Genomic DNA, 27,667 nt, shown 5'->3' with positions numbered 1-27,667 from the left:
AGAGAATTCCATTGTTGTCAAACCTTCCAGAAACATCCAATCTTTCTTCCTCATGTAATAATATTCTGGAACATTCTTGAATGTTGCAGAAAGCTCTTGAATGCTCTAGAAATCTCCCAAATGTTCTAGAAAAAAATAAAAATAAATAAATAGATAACATAGATGGAAAAGATAATTAATAAACTGACTACAGGTCTTGGTTTTCAGTCATTAACCTACAATATTTGAAAACTGAGGGTTATGAGAATTCTTAACCACATATCTGAGTTCTGAACATATTTCCTATGAGAATCTGTTGAAATTATTTCAGGGAAATTGATGACGACCTGTGTAATTTATGCTTGGTTAGATGTATTGCCCAGAAACTGAGAAAATTCAAAAACAAGCATATTCCAGGTTCCACGGGTGTCAGCTTTCAGTTACTGTACTATACTTGTATTTTCTAATGCTCATGTCATTTGATCCACATACAGATACAATTGGGTATAACTTATAATTCACTTGACTCACACATCTTACTTGCTTTGAAGGACTAGCAGTCATTGATATTATAACACCATTCACAAACTACAATTACTAATATGCATGATCTTTTAACATGTAGGACAGATGGGGAAGTGGGGGAGTATTCATTTCTTAATATATCTTTCCATATAACTTATAATTCACTTGACTCACACATCTTACTTGCTTTGAAGGACTAGCAGTCATTGATATTATAACACCATTCACAAACTACAATTACTAATATGCATGATCTTTTAACATGTAGGACAGATGGGGAAGTGGGGGAGTATTCATTTCTTAATATATCTTTCCATCGGTGCAGTGAAGTTACCTTCTTGGAATGTACCACACACAACACTTTAACTACTGCTTATGTGGAGATAGATAGGAACTGATTAACAAAACACATAAAAATGACACAGCAAGGAAAATCAATTAATATACTGAAAACCATAGAAATTAATGACTTTTTCTGTTTCCACTTTTTACAAGAGTAGATTTTGAACTGATACTTTTGAAAATAAATTTTACTTATGTAATTCAATAAAGAGAAGAATCTATCCCTTGAAAGATCCACAGAAATCAGTTGCATAGCTCATGTCTACCTTTACAAACTTTTAAATCTCTTTGGTGTTAGTCACAGGTTTACAAGCAGTAACCTGTGGATAGACTTTCACCAGACTGTCAACATGACCTTGTTTATCATCTTTCAAATTTTGATGGTGAGAAGACCTTTTGGCAGACTTGTACACACATTGAACAGTTTTCTTACTTCAACTAATAGACAGGCATTTATTTTAATTAGTCCGCTATCAACGGTCTTGCTTTTTTTTCACTCTGAACAATGGCTTGAGACTTTGTAATATACTTTTGAAGCTTCAGTTCTCATTATGGAGACCTCTTCCTCTGTCCATGCCACTCCAAATCTTTTTTTTTTTTCAGAAGCTCCAAATGGCAAACTTGTCCACAAAACATTGAAGTGATAGTCAGCATATGTGATAAATTCAGTATGTGTGAATAGTATGCCAGAAAATTCAGCTTATGTGGAATAGTATACCAGAAAATTCAGCATATATGAATCTTCTGGCATTTTGTTCTTGGTCTTTTTTTTTTTTTTTTTCCATATGCTCTCTAAATGACTAAGTTCTTGATGAAACTAAACAACTGACTGATTACTGAACTTTTTCCCTAAATACATGCTTGTTTCTGCTTCTGCATAGGACTGTATTGTATATTCCAGATGATAACATGTAGAGGCAGGGCACTTCTACCAATTACTTTAAACTTTGATTTTATTAGTTATATTATGCTTGTAGACCCACATGTTGTGCTGTCACTTGCAGATACATATATATATAGTTGTTGGAATATTCCTTAAAAAACAACGTGTGCAAGGAATATACAGGATAAAGCAGCACAGTATATATTTTTTTCTCCCTTATGCTTTTACAATAGACCTTTTTTTAAGACTTTCTTAATCATATGTTGAAATTTTAGATTTATCATCTGAAAAATAGCCGATGCTACCATAGAACATATGCACTTTTAAAGCATGATGTGCTAATATCCACACGGTCTTTACTTGCTTTGACATTTATTCTTAACAACCTTATACAACTTCTTTTTCCAAATTATCGTAGCACTAAAAATGCACGTACACATGCTGTGTAATTAATTTGATGCAGTACTTCCACTTTGCTGGTTTTCATCATCAATTCATATAACATACAGAAATAATTAACCCTTTTCTCCAAATAACATAAATGCAGAATAATTAATTCACGTAGTACTTCCACTTCACTGGTTCAGTAGGTCCACTTCATAGGCCAGACATGTGCATATCCTTGTAATATTTGAGTATTTTTTTTTAACATACATTATCTATATCAGAAACGCTGCTTTTTTGACTATCACACATAGTTGCATTTAAATAAGTTTTATGGCATATTATGGATATTTAATAATTAACATCTGATAATGCACATTGGGATACATGAATATCTAAAGCGGATGCAATTGCTTCCATTTGACTCATCTGGCTAGGAGGAGCTGTATTGTACTGTGCTGTATATTGAATAAAAAGAAAGATTACAGAGGGTGGCATAAGTTTAAAATGACAAAATGCCTGGAAACAATCTCGGCATGCATCATGAAGTGGATTATGTGGTGATTAAGGTTTCCCTCGGCAGCAGTGGTCCTTCATTGGAAACTCAAATAGTCTATAATTAAGACACTATGAAACAGACATTCAGTGTGCAATTTAAAGTCATGCACCTTGACAACTGGCACAAGTGGGGAGGATTGTTTGTTTGTTATTTGGTTTTTAGGAGCATTAGCAATTAAGGCCATATTGCTCCGGGATATGCAGTGGTCATTCCTTGACCTTTCCACATCCTCCATATTTGGTGGTGACGGGCTCGAACCCCAGAGTGGGAGGACCCAGTGCAAAATGACAGATGGGTGACTGCACATTAGATTGTTGTAAACAGAACCATATATATTGGAATTACATTATTCATGATGTTCTAGGGTAATGATGGTGAAATTTTCTACTTCTGCCCTGTATTTAAAAAATAAAAACAAAAATATAACAATTTCTGCATCGGGGGGGGGGGGGGACTGACTAACGTTAGTAAGTAGGCTTTGTTGTTATAAAAAGGGTAACAGTATTTGAAAGTTTTTAATGAGAACTTATTGCTGTATAATTTTTCACACAATTTTTCACTACCACAATTTTTCTCATCTTCAATTGTAAAGCTGATAGACTATAAAATAAATTTATCTTCAAATAAAAATATACTTTTTTTAATATAAACTATTTATATGTGGTTGCATGCCCATACATTTTCTTATGTATGGGCATGCAACTTGTGGCACACATGTCATTGCTTTTCCATCCTTTTTCTAAGGTACTAGAAAGTGTCAGTGAGATTGAGTACCTTAAGCAATGTGTGTATGGTCCTGTTCAGTGGTAAATAAGTACGCATTTAGGCAAGACATTCAACCATCACTCAATTCACTTTCATTGAGGAGAAATCTGCTGTTTGGAGAGCTTCTGGGAAGAAGAAGACTATGCATGGTGTGGTCAGAAAATGTTAATTGGCAAGCTGATCTGCATACTGAATGCCTTCCAGCATTCAGTATGCAGATCAGCTTGCCAATTAACATTTTCTGGCCACACCTTGTGGCCGTTGTAAAGCTTCAATTTCCGATCTGAAATAATGGGAATTGAAGCTTTTCATGCTTGCATAACATGTTAATTGGCCCGTGAACATACACTTGTACAGCCATAATACACAACAGAGCAATACGGTCTAGGTTGCTGATGCTTCTAGAAACCAGCAACAACAACAGTTTCACCCTCATATTGAGGATGTCATCAGTCAAGTGGATTTATCCCCCATTAAAAGGAAGTTCCAGGCTGTATAGTTTGCAGTAAAGGTGATATTATGGTATTATTTGTGAGGCATCTCTCTCTCTTGGGCTTTTGGATTTCAGAGTAACACTGAAGGAGACCTCTACTGCATAACATGGTGCAACAAGGAATCCATCCGGAGGAAATATCCTGGCTTACTCATAAAGGAAGTGATCCTTTTCAATGACATTTTTCATTTCCATGATACATCCTGTGTGACACTATACCTCCTGAAGCTGTTTTTCCCATCTGCTTAGTGGCTTCAACCTGTTTGGACCACTAAAGAAGCATCTCAAAGGTAAACACTTTTGTTGGGAAACCAAGGTATGCCTGTGGATGTACAAACTAGTCTGCAGTTTTTTGTTCCATGCATGAATTGAACAACTGATTATTATTGGGACAAATGTCACTGTGGTAATTATATGGAAAAAATGTTTGTCCCATATACTTTTTTAGCATGGATTTTTCCTGTATACTTTTTTGTTGATGTTGACATAATAAAAATGAATGTAATGCGACACTTTTTTTTTTACTGAATGCCTCTTCATTTTGTTTCTCCATTCACAACTTTTTATGTCCAAAGTTATTACTATAATTAATAAAACTCATATACCATTTGAAATTAATAATATAATTTATTAAGCCAATCACCTAAACCATTATACAATTTAAGGTGATGTTTCAGGCATCTTGCTGATACCCATCATCAGACTATGCTGCTGACAGACACCTCTTGCAGATGCTCCCAGAAATCTGAAATGCCTCATTTTGAATGCACTTCAGGTTTTTGGGAGCATCAGCAAGCGGAGTCTGTCAGCAGCATTGGTCTGATAATGATGATGGGTATCGGTAAGATGCCTGAAACATAACCTTAAATTGTATAGTGGTTTCGGTGATTAGCTTAAACTATATTATTAATTTCATATGGTATATGAGTGGTATTAATTTTAGTAATAACCGTATAGGAAAACAACCATGTAATGTCCTTCTTTAACTATATTTTTATGGTGACTAAAATAAACCTAACAGGGTAAGATCAATTTTGTAAAGAGTTCTGTTTTTATAAGTTTTGTAGTTCTGTTTTTATAAGTTTAACTTTGCAGTTTAAACAATTTTCGTATTTATATTTAGATGCACTGTATTTAAAATTGATTTTTCACAGATAAGGCAGTTAGATGAAACAGCTAGTCGCTTAATGCAAACTCATCCAGAGGCAGCAGATACCATATACACAAAACAAAAGGAAATCAATGAAGAATGGACCCAACTTACTGCTAAAGCTGATGCTAGAAAGGAAAAGTTGTTGGATTCTTATGATTTGCAGCGTTTCTTAGCAGATTACAGGTAGTAATACTGTAATGTTACAGAATGTATGGATTCATTTTTATCTGGTTCCCCCCCCCTTAAATGCTTGTTTAACAAATCATTAAATAATTTGGTGTCAAAAAATTAAAAGAGTGAGAGAGAGACTTAAAATAAGTTTTTTTTTAAAAGCAGAAATAATTTTGTTGTTTTTATATTTCTTGGAAACATAATGCAAATTGCATACCTTAAAAATTTCAGAATTCATATAATGAGCAGTTTAAGTAACTGAAAATATGCAGTAAGCAGCCAGACCTTTTGCCTCAAGATTAAAGCTCCACTCTCTCCTAGTTTTGCTTGTCATTCACGAGACCTGTCTTTTGAGGGTATGATAAACATCATGGCAACACCTAACATTTCTTACATAATGAGCTGGCACATTATAGCCTTAGTTGCTAATGTGCCAATAAAACCCAACAACCAACCAACCAACATAATGAGGATATAGATATTAAACAGAATTTTTTTGCAGAGTGAAAATTTTGCCCTACAACTTTGAGACACTAAATTTCATTTTTTTTCATAAGAATTTCTTTTTGTCAGTTGAACAAAGAAATTCTTATGAATTACTTAACAAGTACAGGTCACTGTTGAAAAAAGCCGTGAATTAGGGTTGAATTTGAAAGTGTCTGCACTGCCCAGACATGATAGGAGGGAGTATATGATGAGAGTCCTGTCGATCAATTCGGCCCTGGAAAGATTGTGCAAGGCTCAAGGGGTAGAATTTTTTTCAGCCTGGTCTGTACTTGTTAACAGAAGAGACTGCTTCTACAGGGATGGGATACACTTAAATAGAAAGGGTGCAAAAATGTTTGCTGATGCTATCGAGGCAGTGTTAGGTGGGTCGGAAAACTGCTAGATTGGGGGGATATAAGGACTAATAGATTAACAGTAGCCACTGGCAGAGGTGAAAGTGATTCTTGCACTGCTTCTATTGCAATGAGCCGCAGCCTGGAAAATAAGATGCAGGATATTTCAGAGACTGCTGGGAATCATTGGGGTACAAATAAACACATAGGTTGTGTTAGGGTAGCTAAGAAAAAGAACAGGTGCATGTATACTTGCATGTACACCAATGCTAGGAGTTTAGTAAATAAATTTGATGAATTTGAGGTATTGCTCAAAACATCAAAGGCAGATATTGTGGGGAATTCAGAGATGTGGTGTCACACAGATATAAGGAATGCAGAACTGGAATTTGGGGAATACAATGTCTACAGAAAGGATAGACAGGATAGGAAGGGAGGTGGGGTTATGCTATTAGTTAAGAATTACATAAAATCCAAGGAAGTGAAGCCAGTCGACATTGCTGGACAGTGCAGTGTCGAGTCAGTTTGGTGTGACATAAGCATTGGGAGATCAAAATTGAGAGTAGGAGTGTGCTATAGGCCTAATGACTCTGATGAGTATAATAAGAAACTGTACAGGGAAATAGAGTAGGCCAGTAAATCAGAGTCTTATAATGGGAGATTTTAATTTCCCAGATATTGACTGGAATTTGGGGGCTGGTCACTCACACACTAGCAAGGCTTTTGTGGATTTATTGGATGATTGTTTTCTACATCAGCATGTTCGGGAGACAACTAGAGGGAGTAATACTCTTGATGTGATTATCAGTAGTGATTCTTCATGCATTAAGAATCTGCAGGTAAATGAACCACTAGGTGGCAGTGATCACAGTGTGCTGAAGTGGGATTTACTCAAAGAGGTAACTACCATTAGTGGTAAAGGGAAGGGTTATTGCTTTCGTAAAGGCGACTACGATGGACTGAGACAGTATTTAAATTCTATACAGTGGGACCAACTGATGATGTTACCAACAGCAAATTCAAAATGGGAAGCATTCAAAGAACTTATCTTGGAAGCTACTAGGCTTTACATACCAACTAAGAAATATTGTTCAAGGTTTAGGCCTAAGTGGATGTCAGATGAACTAATGAGGCATATGGCAGAGAAGAAAAATGCATGGGATACATACAAATTAACACGTGACACAGAAGCCTATGATAGATACAAGTTGATCTGTAACCAAGTTACAAAGGAGGTTAGGCAGGCGAAAGCAGATTACGAGAAATCTTTGGCAAGGGATGCAAAGAAAAACAGCAAAGAGTTCTTTACTTATGTAAACTCTAGAAGGAAGGGGATGAATCAGATTGGTCCACTTGATATCGATGGGTCAACTGTTGATGATCCTGCTCGGGTAGCTAACAAACTGAATGAATATTTTGCATCGACATTCACACATGAGGAGTTATTCAGCGAGAAGGGGATGAATCAGATTGGTCCACTTGATATCGATGGGTCAACTGTTGATGATCCTGCTCGGGTAGCTAACAAACTGAATGAATATTTTGCATCAACATTCACACATGAGGAGTTATTCAGCGAGGGGAATGAAGGAGGTGTATTCAACTGTGGCAGTAAGCTAGAGAATCTTATAATAACTGAGAGTAAAGTGGAGGAGAAATTGTTGAAGATAAATACAAGAAAGGCACCTGGGGTGGATGGGATCTATCCAGTTACATTAAAGGAGGCAGCAAAGGAAGTAAGCAAACCCTTAGCCATAATTATGAGAGCTTCCTTGGACTCAGGGGAAGTACCCATGGACTGGAGATGTGCAAATGTCACCCCAATTCACAAAGGAGGATCAAAGGGCGACACAAGTAATTATAGACCTGTTAGTTTAACTTCTGTTCCTGGAAAATTAATGGAGGCACTGGTTAAAGAAGCACTGCAGGATCATCTAGACAGGACTTCAGTTATAGCTCAGACACAGCATGGTTTTGTTAAGGGGAAGTCTTGCCTGACCAATTTGATTGGATACTATGATGCAGTCACAAAAGAACTGGATGCAGGGAATAACTTTGATGTTATATACTTGGATCTTAGAAAGGCTTTTGATACTGTTGCACATGGAAGACTGCTGCACAAATTGGAGCAGTGTGGCATTGGAGGCAAATTGCTGCTATGGATAAAGGGGTGGTTGAGGGGGAGAAGACAGTGGTAATCAATGGACACTGCTCATCGTGGACTAATGTTATTAGTGGAGTCCCTCAGGGTTCAGTATTGGGTCCATTATTGTTTTCTGTATTTATAAATGATATTGATGATGGTATATCAAGCTTAATGTCCAAGTTTGCAGACGATACAAAGGTTGGCAGGGTTGTCAAGGACACTACTGACACTATGCTGCTGCAACAGGATCTGGAAAGGTTGAGCAGATGGGCTGAGAGGTGGCAAATGAAGTTTAACATTGACAAATGTAAAGTACTACATATGGGAAACAGCAACCCCAGAGCAACGTATCAACTCTGTGGTACTACACTGACAGTGGTAGAGAATGAAAGGGACTTGGGGTTGGTTGTGCAGGCAGATATGAAGTTTTCTGAGCAGTGCAGACGGGCTGCAAGAGTAGCTCATGGTGTATTGTCGATGATATATAGGAATTTTTCTAGCAGGGATAAGATGATTATCCCCTTGTATAAGGCAATGGTCAGACCACACCTAGAGTACTGTATACAGGTCTGGAGGCCTCATTTCAAGAAGGATGTAGAGATGCTGGAACGAGTACAGAGAAGGGCAACAAGATTAGTGAATGGAACAAAGGGGTGCTCTTACGAAGAAAGGCTTAAGTTTTGCAAATTACAGTGTCTGGGGACTAGGCACCAGCGAGGTGATCTGATAGAGGTGTATAAAGCCTTGAATGGTTTGAGCATGCTCAATGCTGATAGGATTCTTCCTCTTTGCTCAGAATAATTACCTGAGAGGGCATAAATTCAAATTGAGAAAAGAAAGATGTAGGATAGATGTGAGGAAATTTGCCTTTAGCCAGTGGGTGGTTGGTTGGTGGAATAGACTTCCATCCCTTGTCGTGGAAGTTGATAGCCTAAATAAGTTTAAGGCTCAGCTGGACAGGTATTTCGAATGAACCGAGGGGTGAAGTGGAAGTGGTTATTTTTTATTTATTTGTTTATTTTTAAAAAATTTTTTTTTTGGCTAATGCTGCATAAGCTTGCTTTCTTGCATCAAATGCCTCTACTAATGCTAATGCTAATAGAGTGCTCAACCAGTGATTCTTTTCTTGTAATTAGTGTGGTTTTTAAAATGTAATGCAGTGCTTGTCTGTAAACATTTATGTAATGGCAGGTTGTACACATTATCTTTGATTATATCTCTGGAAGGAAAGAAAAGAAGCTAAAACTGCAAACTATCAATGAAACATTGTTGTGGACTAAATGCTGTCTTAGTAGTTGTACTTAAGCTGAGAGTTTTCCCAGAACACACACATGCACTAAGATGAGAACTTAATCAAGGCCCAAAAGGATGAATGACTTGCACCACCTCGTAAATCTAGGGAAAATGGAAAACCTAACAAACTGCCTTCATTTTATTAACTATTAAGTAAAAACTTCAAGGTGGATATGCCCTTAGTGATTTCACTTTCGTCATCGTGTAGGTGTGAAATCTGAGCTGAATGAGCATTTATAGTGGCTTGTTGTGAACTGTGAAGTAAATCCAGTTACTTACACCAAGTAAATGTAGAATTTAAATTAAGTTACAAAATAAATAAATAAAGTTTGGATTTGCTTGCCCAAATCCAAAATCTGTAAATTAAACCATTTAGAGATATTAAATTGGATATATATCATCAAGCTCCTTCTGAGTTGCTCTCATGTCATACTTAAGCAAATATAACTTATTCTACCCAGGAATAAATTCTGGTATTATAACCTAAATAACCAGTCTTAAAAAGGTGCGTGTGTGCCCTGTATGCACGAAAGATGTTTTATGTGAAAACATTTTTAGTTAAGGGAAAACATCCAATTTATGTGAAAATATCATTCTGCAGATTTTGCCATGGTGATAAAATCTGCAGAATGTTCTTAGACCCATGTTCTAGTCACCACAGCTCTGTGGGGAGGCACATTGTCCTGCTGGAAGAGTCCATTGCCCTGGGGTGCACAATGACCATGAAGGGATGCAGATGGTCTGCAAGGATGGACACATAACCTGGACCATTCAGAGATGCGTCTAGATGTACCAGAGGTCTCAACGAGTGCCAGTCGAACATGCCCTAGATCATTATTGACCATCCGCCTGCCTGAACAGTTCCTTATTGATATGATGGATGCATAGCTTCGTGCAGTTTCCGCCAGATACTTACCCTCCCGTCCACTCAAAATAACTGGAAACGGGACTCATTGGATCAGGAGACCTGTCTCCAATCATCCAAAGTCCAGTGCCAATATTCTTTCACCCAGTTGAGGCATAGAGTCCTGTGTCGTGGTGTTAGCAATGGGACTCTGGTGGGTTGACGGACTCCATAACCTATTGCGGCTAATGATTGCCTGATGGTCTTGGAGATGTTTCTGGCACCACCCTCATTAAAGGCGGTGGTGATTTGTGCCACTGTCACTCTCCAGTTGGCTGAAGCAATGCAAGACAGACGTTGACAGCCACATTCATTTACCTCCTTTCTCCACCCACAGCACTGTCCACAATGAGATGTTATTTCAGAAATGGCATATTCCTGATACACTTGATACTGTCAAATAGGAATAGTGCAATTTCTGTACCACCTCCACGATAGTGACCCATGCATCGGGCACCCACTATCATCCCTCTTTCAAAGTCGATTAACTCACAATGTTTATCCATACTGACATCAAATTACTGTCTATGCAAATGCAGTGATGCAGTATACATATATACCTGCCAAGTGGTGGGTTTGTCCACTAGCGAAAGGGGTAACAGCGTTACATTGCCCAGGAACCAGGTATCCTATGAATTCTGCCCTTTCAGTGTACTTCACATGTTTTTTAAAAAAATGTAATTTTTAGGTAAAACCGAGATAAATGATATTTTTTCTCACTTGAAAATAATTCAAGAAACATTGATACACACATAAGTTTCAGAATGTTTTTATGGCAACTTTAAATAGTGTTATAATCTTTAATTTTTTTTTAATACTTAGATCATATAGTGGCACTAACAAAAACCCAAACCCTTTGAAAAATTCAAACTTAAGGGGGTATTATTATACTCCATGTCTGTATTTAAACATGACTAATGGAAATGACTTAAATTTTTTTCATAAAACTGCCTTTCATACAAAATATTCTGACAAATGAGCTATTTCATCTAGCTCATATAAGGTGAGCCACCTTGCACAGTTTTTGGACAATTGCACCACTGAAGTGAAATATTGTGTATTAGCATAAAACTGAAATTACAAAGAAAAGTATTTCCTAACTCTGAACAGCTATGTGATTGCACATTAAAACAACTATACTCACTCCGCAGCACACACACACCATAGTCTCTAAAGTTAATGTATATTTATTTGTTTTTCTATATCTATTAGTTACTGAACTAGAGCCACGAGTATAGCAAGGAGGATGCTGGAAAAGGTTGAGGTCTGATGTGCTATAAAATTTTTTCATGTTCAAGGTAAAGAAGCAAAACAAATTCATAAGAAGATGAAAGCTGTATATGGGGAGGATTGCCCATTACATGCATTGTAGGAGGTTATGAAAAATTGGAAAAAAAGCTATAGTTCAAGTGTGGATGAATCAGTGTGCACGATGACCTGAGAGAAGGATGACACTCTCCTCAACCACAAACTTTGCCATTTTGGCTAAAGTGGAAAACAGCTATACCTTGAAGACAGATGTGTTTTTATAAATTTATACTAAATGAAGTGAACATTAGCCATGGGACTGTTTGGCATAATGCATAAGTTACTACATGTCTAAGGTGGCAGCCTGATGGGTTCCCAGATTGTTAGTACCTCCTCAAAAGCTCCACAGGAAAGCTTGTTCTGCACAATTTTTGGACCTTTGTGGAGAGAATATTGATGCTTTTTTTGACCTAATTATGACAATGAATGAATTCTGGGTACATCTATGACTCAGAAATAAAACAGATGAGCAAACAATGGAAACATTCAACTTTCATGCATTGTAGGAGGTTATGAAAAAACATTCATGCATTGTAGGAGGTTATGAAAAATTGGAAAAAAAGCTATAGTTCAAGTGTGGATGAATCAGTGTGCACGATGACCTGAGAGAAGGATGACACTCTCCTCAACCACAAACTTTGCCATTTTGGCTAAAGTGGAAAACAGCTATACCTTGAAGACAGATGTGTTTTTATAAATTTATACTAAATGAAGTGAACATTAGCCATGGGACTGTTTGGCATAATGCATAAGTTACTACATGTCTAAGGTGGCAGCCTGATGGGTTCCCAGATTGTTAGTACCTCCTCAAAAGCTCCACAGGAAAGCTTGTTCTGCACAATTTTTGGACCTTTGTGGAGAGAATATTGATGCTTTTTTTGACCTAATTATGACAATGAATGAATTCTGGGTACATCTATGACTCAGAAATAAAACAGATGAGCAAACAATGGAAACATTCAACTTTCATGCATTGTAGGAGGTTATGAAAAAACATTCATGCATTGTAGGAGGTTATGAAAAATTGGAAAAAAAGCTATAGTTCAAGTGTGGATGAATCAGTGTGCACGATGACCTGAGAGAAGGATGACACTCTCCTCAACCACAAACTTTGCCATTTTGGCTAAAGTGGAAAACAGCTATACCTTGAAGACAGATGTGTTTTTATAAATTTATACTAAATGAAGTGAACATTAGCCATGGGACTGTTTGGCATAATGCATAAGTTACTACATGTCTAAGGTGGCAGCCTGATGGGTTCCCAGATTGTTAGTACCTCCTCAAAAGCTCCACAGGAAAGCTTGTTCTGCACAATTTTTGGACCTTTGTGGAGAGAATATTGATGCTTTTTTTGACCTAATTATGACAATGAATGAATTCTGGGTACATCTATGACTCAGAAATAAAACAGATGAGCAAACAATGGAAACATTCAACTTTCATGCATTGTAGGAGGTTATGAAAAAACATTCATGCATTGTAGGAGGTTATGAAAAATTGGAAAAAAAGCTATAGTTCAAGTGTGGATGAATCAGTGTGCACGATGACCTGAGAGAAGGATGACACTCTCCTCAACCACAAACTTTGCCATTTTGGCTAAAGTGGAAAACAGCTATACCTTGAAGACAGATGTGTTTTTATAAATTTATACTAAATGAAGTGAACATTAGCCATGGGACTGTTTGGCATAATGCATAAGTTACTACATGTCTAAGGTGGCAGCCTGATGGGTTCCCAGATTGTTAGTACCTCCTCAAAAGCTCCACAGGAAAGCTTGTTCTGCACAATTTTTGGACCTTTGTGGAGAGAATATTGATGCTTTTTTTGACCTAATTATGACAATGAATGAATTCTGGGTACATCTATGACTCAGAAATAAAACAGATGAGCAAACAATGGAAACATTCAACTTCACTAGCACCCAAAAAGCCATTGTTCAGTTGTCTGCCAGTAAGGTCATGTTGTTAGTCTTTTGGGATCCTAATGGTATCATCCTTACAGATTACCTTCCAAAAGGCAGCAGTATCAGTGGGGAGTACTAAAAGAAAACCTAAAGAAAACTATCCAAAGATGTCTACCTCCCAGCTGACAATGCTCTTACTCACAAGACTACTCTCACAGTGGACTTGGCAATCAGTTGTGGCTTTTAAAATTTGCAGCACCCATCTTATTCTCCTACCATATCACCTTCAGGCTGCCGACTGGGCTAGCCGGATGGGTAAAGTGCCTGCCTGGTAACCCAACGGTCGCGGGTTCGATTCCCGCCTCGGGCTTGGATCAAAGTACTGTAAAAATCTTGGGAGGTGCATTATGGCCACAGAAGCCTATGCGCCAACAACTACCAAAAAAAAAAAAAAAAAAAAACCTTCAGGCTTCTTCCTCTTCCCTAAAATGAAGAAACCATTACAGTGGGGAGGCCCCCAGATTTCAGACTGATGAGGAGGTAATTAATGAAGTGAAAACTTGATTTGCTGACTCAAAGTGAGAAGTTTCTATTAAAGAAGCCTGAAAGAGCTTATTCATGGGTGGAAAAAAAGTGTGTAGTTTAGAAGGTATCTGTATAGAGAAGGATGAAATTGCCTGCCAAGTTTCAGATCCCTAACTTAAATATTTCTAGGTGATGGTAAATAGTCAGTGACTAACCCATGATCAATAAGTATCTATTCCCATAAGTACTCCAAAATTGTATGTCAAACTCTGCTTTGGATGGCCACCATAAAAATACTATTATGGACATATATCCATATGTCACCTGTCCAGAGTGACTAATCTGCTTACTTAAACTTTAGCATGGATAGAAATGGAAAACTCATGTGATAATCCATTAACATTCATTAAAAAAAAACAAAAAAAAAAAACACCTGCACCATACACTTGCCAGTAACTGTTTAAGAAAAAAAAAAAAAATAAGCTTAAGTTATCTAGACAGATTCCCTTTAAGGAAAATGAACTCTGTGAGGAAAAACCTCCTAAATTCATTCTTGTGAATAGACTACCTTGAATTGCTGCTTCCTTCAACCTAAACCACGACAGACCTAGACATAACATTAAAGTAGGGTGAACATATTAATTTCACCTGTCCACACAAAATATCCACAATTTTTGGACAAATTACACATTCAAAGTGCAATACCAAGGGGGTGAGGAGAAAAGTATGTATTATGTTGCAAAAAATGTGAACTACATGATGGTCTGAAAAAGGAATGATAACTCTGCTCATTAGGCCAAATAACATAAATGTGTAAAATGGGAATGAAATACATAGTAATACATTTTTTGCCTTTGTAATTGTAAGAAATGGAAATTTCCAGTAGTAAGATGAAGGGCAAGTATGAAGCATTATTTACTTATTAATATATATATATATTTTTACTTCATGAGGAACTTCAACCCTAGGCACACAGTCAAAATTGAATCCCTCAGCATAGTGAAAAATCTGTTTTCCTCATATAAAACTGAAACTGATTTTTACTATTTCATGGTATTGCAAAGAATTTAATGGATTTAAAATTTTTCTGAATAGAGTAATAATTCATTTCATCTGAGACAAGTTGTGTGTATGCTGCTATTCTGATTTTTGTTCGATATTTTTCATTATATTAGAGAAAGTATATTTCTGTGTAGCACAATTACTTCACATAGTATTGAGTGTCTGTGCTAGATTTGCTTTTCCCCCAATTTGTTTAAAGTTGATATTCTTTTTCATAGGGACCTGACCTCATGGATTAATAGTATGATGAGCCTTGTATCTGCTGATGAATTGGCTACTGATGTTACTGGAGCTGAAGCACTCTTGGAAAGACATCAGGTATACATTTTTTAAAATATGATTATTTGAAGTATGTGGGAGGATTATAGGCATGCATCAGGTCAAACAAATTATCTTAACATATTTGGATATATATCCAAAAACAGAAGTAATGAAGCATGGTCTGCACTGCTTAAAGGACAGACTTCTTCTTAATCTGTTCTGTCTTTTAGCGATGGGAGGCTAGTTATTAGTATTGCTACAGGATGAATTTTCTTTTTATTCATTAAACTGTTTCAGCATTTTGGTTGTCTATGAAAATACAAGTAATCTCCAAAGCAAAACATTCAGTATGTTCTTCTTTTTGTGTGAAATGACATGTCTAACCCAATGAAATTCCATTACAGCTTGCAAAGTTTCTGTTGAGATGGAAAAACTTACTGTATTGCCTCTCTTAAATCATCAATGCAGATAATTAGTGTTAAATACTTTATTTTCATGATATCCCCATGGAAAATAGTAATATTTGTTAATGGAAAATATGCCATTGGAAAATAATTATGTGGAGAAAGCAATAAAATCTGGTACCACTAACCAGAAATCTGCACGAGAGTAATGTTTCTAAATGTTTCCTTTAAAATAATTCAACACAGTACCTGTTGTATTTAATACAGAATGCATGTGAGGGTTTATAAAGTTAAATCAAATTGTTTACACTTAGTTAAGTTTTGGCAGACAATAATATTAGTGTTGAATGTTTTTATGTTTTTGAAAGCAATTAAACACTGACTCCTTTTAATAGTTTAATAAAATTAACTGCAGTACACAACTGTTAGTTATTAAACAATCTGTTGCATTTTCAAGATCAGATATATTCCTAATGGTAAACAATTTCAAAAAGCCTTCTTTACTTTTTATAGATTATAGGTTACAGATTTGGCATGTCAAAGATGCCATTGCACCACTAAAATCAAACTAAACAAAGCCAAACTATGTAATTATGAAAAAAATTAGCATAAGTTCCAAACATAACATTTCATTCTACAATGCAGTTATAGATGATTCTCAAAAAATTATAGAAATTTTAGGAAAAGTTAGAAAATTCAGATATCTTACAAACTTGATCATGATATATCTTATGAATTACCTGTTAAATAATGCTTGGTGCAGAAGAAATTAACAGTAATACTGTGGTCACGAATGACACTATTTGTTACAAAAAATGATTGAAGTCACTATGTGGTCTGATCAGAAAGTTTGGAGACTGATTTTGTATCTTAAAATTGCAGCAGAATAGCAAGTTGAGACTTGTTATATATATAAATGCTCAGTGACTTGTCTAAACATAGTAATGGATGAATCAGCTTTACCTGTTAAATAATGCTTGGTGCAGAAGAAATTAACAGTAATACTGTGGTCACGAATGACACTATTTGTTACAAAAAATGATTGAAGTCACTATGTGGTCTGATCAGAAAGTTTGGAGACTGATTTTGTATCTTAAAATTGCAGCAGAATAGCAAGTTGAGACTTGTTATATATATATAAATGCTCAGTGACTTGTCTAAACATAGTAATGGATGAATCAGCTTTACCTTCTGTAAATTCTGAATTAGTGCTGTTGAATAGAAGGCCGTTTTATGTATTTTATTCCCCCCCATATTAGGGAACACTGCAACATTAAAAACATTAAACACATTGAAAACAAAACATTAAAAGCTTACAGGGAAGATGCTTTGTTTTGTCCAAAGTCTTTTCGATGGTTTACAAAGTGTGAAGAGTGCCACTTATTTTGAAGATGATCCATGCTCTAGCCATCCTTTAACTTCAAAAGCCAATTATTTAGTCATTCATGTTTGGTTTTAACCATCCGTGAAGTTACTAGTGAAATTAGTCACATTCACCGACTGAGACATGTCAGTCAATTTTAGCACAGAATTTGGGAATGCAGTGTGTTTCAACCAAGTTTGTGCTTTGCTTCCTTACTGATGATCACAAGAGGGTTGGAAATTCTTGCACGTCAGAATCTTCATCAAAATACTGCTGCTGAACCACACTTTGTTTCTTCCATCATTGTTGGTAATGAATCATGGTTGTTTGGCTATGATGTGGAAACAAAGATCCTTGTTGGATTCCAGGCCATACTGGTATCTTAAAAAATGAACATGCTGACCTTGTGGAAAAAGAATCAACCAAACTCATTCTATATATGGACTATAAGTATATCGTAAAAAAGGGTTATAAAGATCAGTGGATGATCTTATGGCAGTCATACATTCAAAATAAACTATTGCCAACACACTGGCAATGAAAATCCAATAATAGAAAAAGATGAGTAAACCATTCTTGTTCACACCTGCATACGTCTATATCTATTTAATGCATTTGTAATGGGAGAGTAGGTGTTTTCATCATTGTTTTCCATTAACAGTGACCTATTGAACTACAGTATTCATAGGGATAACTAATGTAACTGAGTCAATACGCCATTAAAAACCAAATCAATCAATATAACTGAGTTCTTTAATTTCTTAAAGAAGAGAGAATTATATACTTTTTTAGGATCTAATTACTATATACAGTGGTAGACAAAAAAACTGCATCACCTTAAAAAAAAGTAACATTTGTAGTAAAACATAAGATATTGTTTGATTACAGTCATTTTGTTTGTTACAAAGCAAAGGTATTACATCAGACAGTAATTGCAAGGAATTGCATCAGCCATTTCTATAAATACGGTGTTGGAAGGGTATACACGCTCATTAGTATCCTGTTTTGTGAAGGTGTAAGCATGTCTCCATATGTTCAGTTGACAACAAGAAAAAAAGCGTAGCTGTTGCTCTGTCCCAGGAAGGGCTTTCTACGTGTGCTATCGCTGATAAAATAGGCTGCCACCAGTCAAAAGTATCCTGGATGAAATTAAAGCATGAAACTTGGGATGTGAAGAGGGTTTGGGTTTGGGTTTTGGTTTTATTGGCGCATTAGCTGCTAAGGCTATAATGCGCCAAGACCAGGTCATTTATAAAAATTTTTTTTTTTTTTTTTTAAAATTTTTTTTTTTTTTTCGGTGACCTAATCAGTTAGGTCACTATGTCAAAAGGTATAACAAATATATAAAAGAACAATGTAAAAATTTTATATAAGAGTAAAAATATTTATTCTTTTTAAAAAGCTAAAAACAGCAGACACATTGTCATTGTCAGATATAATCTGACTGAGTGTATAAGGCTCAGTCAGATGATTAAAAGCGGTAAAACGGATATTGGTAAAATCTGGACATTCAACTAAAATGTGTCTTATGGTTAAAATTGTTCCACAGGACTCACACATAGGAGGGTCATCAGCCCTCAGCAGAAACGAATGAGTTAAATGACTGTGTCCTATGCGGGTCCGGACAAGAACAACTTCCTCCTTACGATTCCTGCGCAGACTAGACTGCCACGGTTCAATTACAGGCTTTATACGATGTAATTTATTCGCAGTCTGTCTATTCCACAAATCCTGCCATTGGGAGTGTAACTTTTGATGTACTAATTGCCTGTAGTCTGTATAGGGGACTAACAGGCAGCAGTTGTTATTGGGAATTGCTGATTTGGCTGCGGCGTCAGCCAAATCATTTCCCCTAATCCCAATGTGGCTCGGGATCCAGCAGAAGCGGATGTCATATTCGCGTTCGTGGAGAACGTGAATCTTCTGCTGAATGCGAGACAGAACTGGATGAGGATTATACCTGACAGATATTAAAGCCTGTAACACGCTGAGAGCGTCGGAATATAAAATGAACCGTTGGTATTGGCATTCACTAATGTGATCCAAGGCTAACTCTACGGCATGCAGCTCTGCAGTAAATATACTGCATTCAGAGGGAATCTGCTCTGATATAGTGGTATCTGTAAAGACAGCAGCAGATCCCACGTATGATTCCGACTTAGAACCGTCTGTATAAACTGGCGCGAAATCGGAATATTCAGCTCGGTGTGCTGAATAAAGCTGCAGGTAGAGATGTGAAGAGAAGACCTGGATCAAGTCGTAAGAGAGTGACTATGTCTTCCCAAGATTGATATTGAAATGGCTATGCCTTTGTAATCACCATGCTAGTGCTCCTGATCTAAAACTGGACTTTGAGATGGCTCCGGTGTTGAAAAAAGTGCCTGTCCAAAGACGGCTTTCGGATTGTAGTCTGCATGCCTATCAGCCCAAGAAGAAGCCTTTGTTGACCCAACAAATGAGGAAGGAGCTACTTGCTTGGGCTAGAATGCATGTTTCATGGACAAAAGAGCAATGGGACACCATCATCTTTTCTGACGAATCGAAATTCAACTTGAATGACTCGGATAGAAAGTGATATATCTCAGAAGACGAAAATCGGAGGTATACTATCCTAACTGCATAACACCGACTGTAAAGTTCCCCGCCAGTCAGATGGTCTGAGGATGCATAACAAGCAAAGGGGTGGGGAAAATTCGGTTTATTAATGAAACGGTAAATGTAGAAACCTACACTGCTATCTTGGAGGAGGGCCTGAAACCCATTATTAGGAATCACCATACAGATATCCAAAACTGCATTTTTCAACAGGACTCAGCACCTTGCCACACAGCAAAATTGATAAGTTTTATGGGCTAAGGTAAAGAAAGCCAACATGAGAACGACGAGAAAAGTTGGATAACTTACGCAGAAAATTAGTTTCCTGACGCTGGACTCTAGCACTGCTTGCTCGGTAAACAGACAGTAGGTGTTATCAGTCTGGAGCCGAAATCAAGAAGGATATATATTGATTGACAGGTAGGCGTGGCAAACAAAACGATTGGTGGTGGGCGTGAAAGACGACAAGCTACTGCATAGTCATTGGTTGGCATTATAATGTGTATTTATGAGTAAAGAACAGTGCATAATAGTTTTGTGATGAACGGTAAACAGGTTACCAGCAGTGAATCTTTTAAAGATGGAAGAAATTTGTAAGGAAAATAAAATGTTGGTTGATGAAAACTAAATTAATAAAAGTTTCGTTCCGTTCCTTTTTATGTTCTTCATTATGTTTTTTCTCATTATTAAAAGCAGATTTTTGGAGTTCATGAGTGTTTTTACTATATTGTTGATTTAGGTTTGGTTATGAAAAAAGGAAAAGGTTTCTCTATTTTTCATTATATTTCGTAACCCGACCTTAAATGGTAGGTTAGGAAATAATAGAAAAAGAAAGAAAGATTCTTTTTATATATAAATATATATATAGCAAATAGCTATTGAGGCGTTGATTGACGTTATGACGTGTGTGTATCCGCACGAGTGTCTCAAAAAATAAAAGTACAGTAATAAAAAATTAATATTTTGTTAATAAACAATTTCTGCGCTAGTCCACCCATGATTCTAAAGAAAAAAGGTTAGGTTACTTCCTCCATTTCGAGAGGGGTTCAAGCTCCCATGGGATTCAAGTGGAAGTAACCTGACCCTTTTTCACCGTTATGGAAAGCGGCACTTAGGGCAAGTTACCATTAGTGCTTCTGAGTTACAGGATACTAAACTGATGTTATCGTGTGTTGTGTTGTGTTCACACACCAATCAGCACATTGTTTGCCATGCTACCTGTTAATCAATATATCGATCTCGACTTTGCTCTAGACTGCTAACACTTACCATCTGTTTACTGAGCGAACAGTGCTAGAGTACCGTATCGGGAAACCAATTTTCCGCGTAAGTTATCCGATGCTTCTCGTCGTTCTCATGTTGGCTTTTTTGCCGTTTTATGCTATTTAGATTTAATGATGAGTTTGTCTTCTTGTCTCACAAGGCTTAAAACATACTTACACCAATGTAATGTTTTCCCTTGTTTTTCTCCCTTAAAGTGCAGTCATACCTCAGAAATGCTGGCATTACAGTGTTGGGCTGGCCCGGCAACAGTCCAGATTTGAACCCTATTGAAAATTGCTGGTACATAATTTCATTTAAAATTGCTCAGAAGAAGCCAGTAAGTAAGATTCAACTGCAGGAGAGCACTGTAAGGGTGTGGTACCACGGAATTGGGCAACCATATTTCCAGAAGTTGATTAACTCTATGCCAGATCGTTGCAAGGCTGCAATTGCAGTTTGAGGAGGAACAACAAAATACTGAGGACTTATTTTGCTGATTTACAGTACATAATAATATTACATTAACTTGTCATTTCAGTTTGTATATGTAAATGCAGTAAAATGTATGTTTGGTTGTCGTGATTGCCATTTGCATTATTTCTCATATTTCCATTTGCATTATTTCTCATATTTCCATTAATTATGCATATTACTCTTTGGGAAGATATTTATGGCAATTAGGTATATCAGGTGGAGTCTTTTTATTGGATTTCATTCACAGAGATATATATATATATATATATATATATATATATATATATATATATATATATATATCCCATCTAAAAAAAAATGCATTTCGAACATTTCTGCAACCCGCAGTGCAGCACAAAATACATTATTCGCAAAATTCACAAGTGATGCAATTTTTTTTTTTTTGTCTGCCACTGTACTGCTTTAATTGGCTAATATGACAAAAATTTTGTTGGCAGTATTACAGATAAGTGGAATTCTAGATTTAAAAAGGCATGACAGAGTTATAGCATTAAACAGTCATAGTAAATAAAGACAGCACTTTACAATCTAAAGTGTGTGTGCATGTGCACGCATCCTAGTGTAATTAATGCATTCAACATTACTGGGATTAATTTGGAAATAGTATTTTATAAGTTTGGAGATTTAAAAAAAATTGTCTGTTTTTTATTCATGTGCTTTATGGAGGCATATTTAAAAGTTACCTCTGTGAAGCAGTGATGCTCACTAGTGACTGTGTAGACTAAGACAGTTTTTGGGCTAGAGCCTCAAACTATGGAAAGATTCACTAAACGGACAAGTTAGTGCCATTGCATCAATTATTACATCTATGATCTCGTAATCATAGAAGCCTGTGATAGATATAAGCTAGTCTGCATCAAGTCACAAAGGAGGTTAGGCAAGCTAAGCCAGATTACGAGAAATATTTGGTGAAGGATGATAAGAAAAACAGCAAGGACTTCTTTATTTATATAAACTCTAGAAGGAAGGGGATGAATCAGATTGGTCCACTTTATATTGATGGCTCGACTGTTGATGATCCTGCTGAGATAGCAGACAATCTGAATGATTATTTTGTATCCACATTCACACATGAGGAGTTATTAAGGGAGGAGAATGCCAGAAGTTTATCAAACTGTAACAGGGTGCTTAATGATTTTGTAATAACTGAGAGCAAAGTGGAGGAGAAATTGTGGAAGTTAAACACAAGAAAGACACCCGGGGTGGATGAGACTATCTAGTTATATTAAAGGAGGCTGCAAAGGAAGTTAGCAAACCCTTAGCCATAATTATGAGAGCATCCTTGGACTCAGGGGAAGTCCCCACAGACTGGAGATGTGCAAATGTATCCCCAATTCACAAAGGAGCATCTAAGAGTGACACTAGTAATTACAGATCAGTTAGTTTAATTTCTGTTCCTGGGAAAATAATGGAGTTGCTGGTTAAAGATGCATTGCAGGATCATCTTGACAAGACTGTAGTAATAATTCAGACACAGCATGGGTTTGTTAAGGAAAAGTCTTGTCTGACAAATTTGATTGGATACTATGTGGTTACAAAGAGGAACTGGATGCAAAAAATAATTTTGATATCATATACTTGGATTTCAGAAAAGCTTTTAGCACTGTTGCGCATGGAAGACTACTGTACAAATTGGAGCAGTATGGTATTAAGGGCAAGTTGGTATAATGGATAAAAGGGTGGTTGAGTGGGAGGCATCCATTGATTACCACTCTCTGTTGTCTCCCACTCAACCACCCTTTTATCCATGGACTAATAGATAAAAGGGTGGAACTCCACTAATAACATTAGTCCTCTTCATGGACTAATGTTATTAGTGGAGTTCCCCAGGGTTTGATGTTGGGCCCAGTGTTGTTTTGTATATTTATCAATGATATTGATGAAGTTATATCAGGCTTAATGTCAAAGTTTGCAGATGGTACAAAGGTTGGGAGGGTTGTTAATGACAGTAATGGCAGTGTGCTACTGCAACAGGATCTAGAAAATTTGGGCAGATGGGCTGAGAAATGGCAACTGAAGTTTAACATTGACAAGAGCAAAGTGCTGAATATGGGTAGCAGTAACCGCAGAGAAATGTACCAACTGTGTGGTACTACATTTAGGGTGTAACAAATGAAAAAGACCTGGGAGTAATTGTGCTGTCAGATAAGAAATTTTCTGAGCAGTGCAGACAGCCTGGCAGAGAAGGTCATGGGGTATTGTCAATGATATATAATGTCAATGATAAAAGAATTTTGCTAATAGGGAAAAGGAGGTGATTATCCCTTTGTATAAGGCAATGGGTCAAGCCACACCTTGGATACTGCATACAGGTCTGGAGGCATCATTTTAGGAAGGATGTAGAGTTGTTTGAGCAAGTACAGAGAAGGGCAACAAGGTTGGTGAGGGGAACGAATGGGTGATCTTATCAAGAAAGGCTTCAGTTCTGCAAATTGCAGAGTCTGGAGACTAGGTACCTGTGAGATTATCTCATTGCGGTTTATAAGGCCTTGAATAGGTTGAGCAGGCTCAATTCTGATGAGATTTTTCCTCTTGCTCAGATTACAAACCTGAGGAGTGGGGTATAAATTCAAATTGAGGAAAGACAGTTATATAATAGAGATGTGTGCAAATTTGCTTTTAGTCAGTGGTAGTTGATTATTGGAACAAACTTCCATCTATCATTGTGGAAGTTGATAGCTTAAATAAATTCAAGGAGGAACTGGACAAATATTTAGAGGGAATGGATGTGTGAAATAGTGTTTTTTTTTTTTTTTTTTTTTTGGCTGATGCTACATAAGCTTTCTTTCTTGCATCACATGCCTCTACTACTGCTAATATGATTCAATGACACTTAACTTGTTATGGTCTCCTTGGAGCTGTACACTTGTTTCATTGTTGCAGCAATATAGCTAAATCACTCTTGGCTATTATTACTTTGCATGCGTACCATTAGCATTGGCACATGATGAAAGAAAGCAAGCTTATATAGCATCAGCCAAAAAAAAAAAAAAAAAAAAAAACCCTCCTTATTTCACCTCCCCACTCACTCCAAATGTTTGTCAAGTTCTGCCTTGAATCTATTTAAGCTATCAACTTCTACAACGACAGATGGAAGTTTGTTCCAGTAATCAACCACCCGCTGGCTAAAGACAAACTTCCGCACATCTATCCTACAACCGGCTTTTCTCAATTTGAATTTATGCCCTCTTCGGTGATTATTCTGAGCAAGAGCAGTATCCATTGATTACCACTCTGTCTTCTCCCACTCAACCATCCCTTTATCCATAGCAGATTCTCATACGCATTGAGCATGCTCAAACCAGTCAAGGTTTTATACACCTCAATCAGATCACCTTGCAGGAGCCTAGTCTCCAGAAACTGTAATTTGCAAAATTTAGGCCTTTCTTTGTAAGAGCAACTCTTTGTTCCATTCACTAATCTTGTTGCCCTTTTCTGTACTCGTTCCAACAGCTCTACATCCTTCTTAAAATGAGGCCTCCAGACTTGTACACAGTACTCAAGGTGTGGCCTGACCATTGCCGTATACAAGGGGATAATCACTTCCTTATCCCTGCTAGAAAAATTCCTGTATATCATTGACAAGACACCATGAGCTACTCTTGCAAACCATCTCCACTGCTCAGAAAACTTCATATCTGCCTGCACAATTACCCCCAAGGTCCTTTTCATTCTCTACCGCTGTCATTGTGGTACCACAGAGTTGTTATGTTACTCTGAGATTACTGCTTCCCATATGTAGTACTTTACATTTGTCAATGTTAAACTTCATTTGCCACCTCTCAGCCCATCTGCTCAACTTTTCTAATTCCTGTTGCAGCAGTTTACTGTCATTAGTGTCATTAACAACCCTGCCAACCTTCATATCGTCTGCAAACTTGGACATTAAGCTTGATATACCATCATCAATATCATTTATAAATACAGAAAACAGCAATGGGCACAATACTGAACCTTGAGGGACTCCACTGATAACATTAGTCCACGATGAGCAGTGTCTAGTGGCTTCCAATATTAATTCTTTGAATGCTTCCCATTTTGTCATTTACTGTTGGTAACATCATCAATTGGTTCCACCGTATAGAATATATGGTGGAACCAATTTATATTCCACCATATAAAAGCCTAGTGGCTTCCAATATTAATTCTTTGAATGCTTCCCATTTTGTATTTACTGTTGGTAACATCATCAATTGGTTCCACCATATAGAATTTAAATACTGTCTCAGACCACTGTAGTCACCTTTACTAAAGCAAAAACCCTTCTCTTTACCCTTGATGGTAGTTACCTTTTTGAGAAAATCCCACTTCAGCACGCTGTGATCACTGCCACATAGTGGTTCCTTTATCTGCAGATTCTTGATGCATGAAGAATCACTACTGATAATGAGATCAAGAGTATTACTCCCTCTAGTTGCCTCCCGAACATGCTGCTGTAGAAAACAATCATCCAATAAATCCACAAAAGCCTTGCTAGTGTGTGAGTGACCAACACACAAATTCCAGTCAATATCCGGGAAATTAAAATCTCCCATTATAAGACACTCTAATTTACTGGCCCACTCTTTCTCTGCACAATTGCTCATTATACTGATCAGATTCATTAGGCCTATAACACACACCTACTCATTTTTCCTTTCCCAGTGCTTATGTCACACCAAACAGACTCAACATTGCATTGTCCACCAACATCAATTGGATGCACTTCCTTAGATTTTGTGTTTTTTAACTAACAGCATAACCCCTCCTCTCTTCCTGTCCTGTGTGTCCTTTCTGTACACATTGTACTCCCCAAATTCCAGTTCTGCACTGCTTATGTCTGTGTGACACCATGTGTCTGATATCCCAACAATATCTGCCTTTGATGTCATGACTAGCACTTTAAGCTCATTGAATTTATTAACTATACTGCTAGCATTGGTGTACATGCAAGTATACATGCACCTGTTTCTACTCTTAGTTACCCTAACACAGCCCATGTATTTACTTGTTCCACTATGACTCCCAACAGTCCTGGAAATTCCCATTGCCTTGCTTTCCAGGCTGCTACTCAATTGCATTTCAATAGAAGTAGTGCAAGAATCGCTTTTACCTCTGCCAGCGACTACTGTTAATCTATTAGTCCGTGTATCCCCCCAAGCTAGCAGTTTTCCGACCCACCTAACTCTGCCTTGATAGCATCAGCAAATATTCTTGCACCCTTTCTATTTAAGTGTATCCCGTTCCTGTAGAAGCAGTCTCTCCTGTTAACAAGCACAGACCAGGCTGAGAAAAATTCTACCCCTTGAGCCTTGCACAATCTCTCCAGGGCCGAATTGATCGCCAAGGCTCTCATAATATACTCCCTCCTATCGTGTCTGGGCAGAATTGCAGACACTTTCAAATTCAACCCTAACTCATGGCTTTTTTTCAGCATTGTCTTGTACCTGTTAAGTAATTCTGCCGGTCTCCTACTCTTAATATAATCTCCTACTCTTGTAGCCTGATTCATCATTGCATGAAAAAAAATGTCTCCACAGCTGAAATAATCTCTTCATTTGTTTTGAATTTTTGTTTACCCAATTTAAGTTTGGCTTATTCACCAGATCTGATGAATAAGGTTGGTGTAGTAATACATTTCAGTTACTGTGATTATTGATTTTGAGCAGCAGCAGCATTGTTCCGGCAAAGAAGACACTTTTTGCGAACATTCTTTTTGTTCCTGATAGCACTTTTAAACCTGATAGCACTTTTAATTTACTTAAAGTTTGGCACAGTGTATGCCTGGTATAGTCTAATGTGCTGCCACCATTATTGTTTCTTTGGAACCCCAAATGATTGCTGTCATCATCTTTCTAGTTGATGGAACTGTTTTTGCCTTCTTTGGAAGTGTCTAACTATGATGTTGCCATTGTTTGAACTGCTGCTTTGACTCAGGCTGATAGTGGTGTATCCATGTCTCATCCATAGTTATAAATCTTGCCAAATAATTTTCCTGCTTTGCTTCATAACATACCACCAATTCTGAGAAAGGCTTGTACAGATCATGTTTTTGATTAGGTTCCAGAAGCTG

The 27,667-nt window shown here is 37.0% G+C and overlaps 1 protein-coding gene across 1 annotated transcript in view; it reads left to right on the top strand.

The window, feature by feature from the left end:
- LOC150089433 (spectrin alpha chain-like) overlaps positions 1-27,667 on the top strand; it is a 579,218-nt gene that overhangs the window by 306,203 nt on the left and 245,348 nt on the right. The window contains 2 exon segments of the mRNA XM_090389473.1: positions 5,085-5,266; positions 15,453-15,552. Of these exon segments, the coding sequence (XP_090245599.1) occupies positions 5,085-5,266; positions 15,453-15,552 (282 nt within the window).

This window comes from Mastigoproctus giganteus, chromosome 2 (genome assembly GCF_048544385.1).
Source record: "Mastigoproctus giganteus isolate SK-2022 chromosome 2, ASM4854438v1, whole genome shotgun sequence".
Classification (NCBI taxonomy): Eukaryota; Metazoa; Arthropoda; class Arachnida; order Uropygi; family Thelyphonidae; genus Mastigoproctus; species Mastigoproctus giganteus.
The sequence above is the reverse complement of the archived record's forward strand: the minus strand, read 5'-3'. Positions and strand labels throughout refer to the sequence as shown.